This window comes from Myzus persicae, unplaced genomic scaffold, assembly GCF_001856785.1.
Source record: "Myzus persicae strain clone G006 unplaced genomic scaffold, MPER_G0061.0, whole genome shotgun sequence".
NCBI classification, from domain to species: Eukaryota; Metazoa; Arthropoda; class Insecta; order Hemiptera; family Aphididae; genus Myzus; species Myzus persicae.
Genome location: NW_019102425.1, coordinates 1 through 2310, shown reverse-complemented (window position 1 = coordinate 2310; position 2310 = coordinate 1). Strand labels below are relative to the sequence as shown.

Here is a 2310-nt window from a genome sequence, read left to right as displayed (position 1 = left end):
CTCCTCCTCCTCCTCCTCTCCCATCGCTGCGTTATTAAAATAATAATAATAAAAAGAAAACGACACCGCTCGATTATACTCTTACATACGTACACACACACACACACATACATATGATACGTAAATCGTATATACGATTTTTCTAGGTCCATTATGAAAATAACGATAAGATAATATATATATATATTAAAGCGTGTCTACAAAGTAAACGCTCGAATACTATTATTATAATAATAGCCAATAGGCATGACGTATATATACCCTATACACAACACACGAGACGGTAAAGTTTGACCCGAACTATTATGACGTGCTCTCTGTATATGTGTGTGCGTGTGTTAACACGTTGAAACGTACACGGACTAGTGGTCCTGTGTAATATCAATATTGTAGACGACGACTTTCGTATTTTGATCGTTTCGATTTTTGATTTTCCACAGCAGCCCGACGACAAGTGATGCTCGAGTCGGCCAGCATAGCGTCGGGGGTCAGCGTGGCGGTACTTTTGGTGTTCATAATCTGCACCACGTTTTACGTCAGGTCCAAGAGACAGCGGAAACTCAAGTTGAACGCAGCCGACGTCTCGTAAGTTACACGGCCGACCGCTGTGTTGTCGCGCTTATAATATTATAATATCTCAACAATTATTGACATGATATAATATATTGTTGTTGTATACGCACAACAGTATCGTCTGAATTCGTGCTTGATTTTTTTTTTTCATCTTGTTCACAGAATGGTAGACGGCAACTGGACGGACGCGGAAAAGCGGCCGTTCTCGTATCGTCCCAAGCACACGATCATCACAATTCCTCTGAAGACAGTAATCACAGTGAGTGTATATTGCATAAATATATATATTATTGTGGGGTATATAGGTACACCTCTAACTTCTAAGTATAATACTACGAGCCCGGTATTCTATTGGACGAAAACGGATTATTTTTTTTTACGAATATAAAACCCACGCGCTTATTTTATTTTCCGTTTTTCGGTTTTAATCATTTAGGTCGTCGTCGACGATTATTGTTGCTGCACACGTGAATACATAATAATATAAATGCCGCCGCCGCATCTCGTTTAATTAAAAAAAAAAAAAAAAGGAAACGCTAATAATAATGATAATAATAATAATAATAATAATAATAATACACTATGTGCGCCTTAAAGCCCAACATATAATAATAATAATAATATATACTCACACAACCACCACTGTATAGTTTGTCCAAATATGGTGCAGGCGGGTATGCTAAACAGCACAGGACACACACACACATGTTAAACGTATACATATATAGACGAGTCGGATGCGAATTTGATCTATACGTTAATATATAGTTTTTTACGATCTTTTTATATGCTCGTCGTCGGCGTTCTATTCTTTACGAAGAAAGAAAATATATGTACGGCGGCGGCGCGTATAAAACTATATACTCATTGAAACCTTTTTTTTTTTTATAACGTCGGGAGGGAAAGAAAACATCGTGTGCGTATACATTATCATTGTTATTATAACTATATTATATCCTCTACCGTGGTAATTTAAGTACAAATCGTGGGCGAAATCATTGTAATTGAGACGTGAGGTTGGTTATAATATATTATGTTAATGTCCGAGTTATAAAAAAAAAAAAAAAACACAGACGCGCGTTTATTATAAACTTACTACTACTATTACTACTACTACGACGACGACAGTATATAATATGGGAAACGATATTGTTAAAAAATGTTGTATAGGTACTTAAGATAAAAATAAAATACGATTTTTACGTTTGTTTTTTTTTCCCCCGCAGGAACAGTCGACGCGATCCTCCGGCGACGGCCGCCGCCCCGAAGAGAGTTCGCGACGAGAACCTTTGATCGTATGAGACGACTGCAGCTAATTCCAAAGTTATTATATGTTCAGCGCGGGTATCCTTGCGAGGACGACAAATGACGATTTTTTTTTCACGGGGAGATCAATAATATAATAATATTTTGGTGTCGAGCTGGACGCCGCACAACACGCCTCGGATACCACTATACACACACGGCGGCACAACAGTCGGTCAGCAGCAGCAGCAGCAGCAGCAGACACGCGAAATATGATCACGACACGAACACACACACGCCCACACACATGATAATGTCTCAACGTCACGTCCCGAGAGCCCAACGCCGAATATATTATACACACACACACACACGCGTGCGCGAAATAAAATTTGGAATTGAAAAAAATTTAATGATCAAAATCGAATGTAATAAAATTTCAAAAAAAAAATTGTTTTTAAACGGACCGATTCAATCATACAGTAGTTGTGT

General features: G+C 38.1%; 1 protein-coding gene across 1 annotated transcript; it reads left to right on the top strand.

Annotated features, from left to right (window-relative positions):
* The first annotated feature begins 291 nt into the window (after window positions 1–291).
* On the top strand, window positions 292–2304 carry LOC111032131. The gene is made up of 3 exons (XM_022312358.1): window positions 292–585; window positions 736–832; window positions 1800–2304. Exons 1-3 carry the CDS (start codon window positions 458–460, stop codon window positions 1872–1874), a joined length of 300 nt encoding a protein of 99 aa, XP_022168050.1. The 5' UTR covers window positions 292–457; the 3' UTR covers window positions 1875–2304.
* Window positions 2305–2310: the final 6 nt, after the last annotated feature.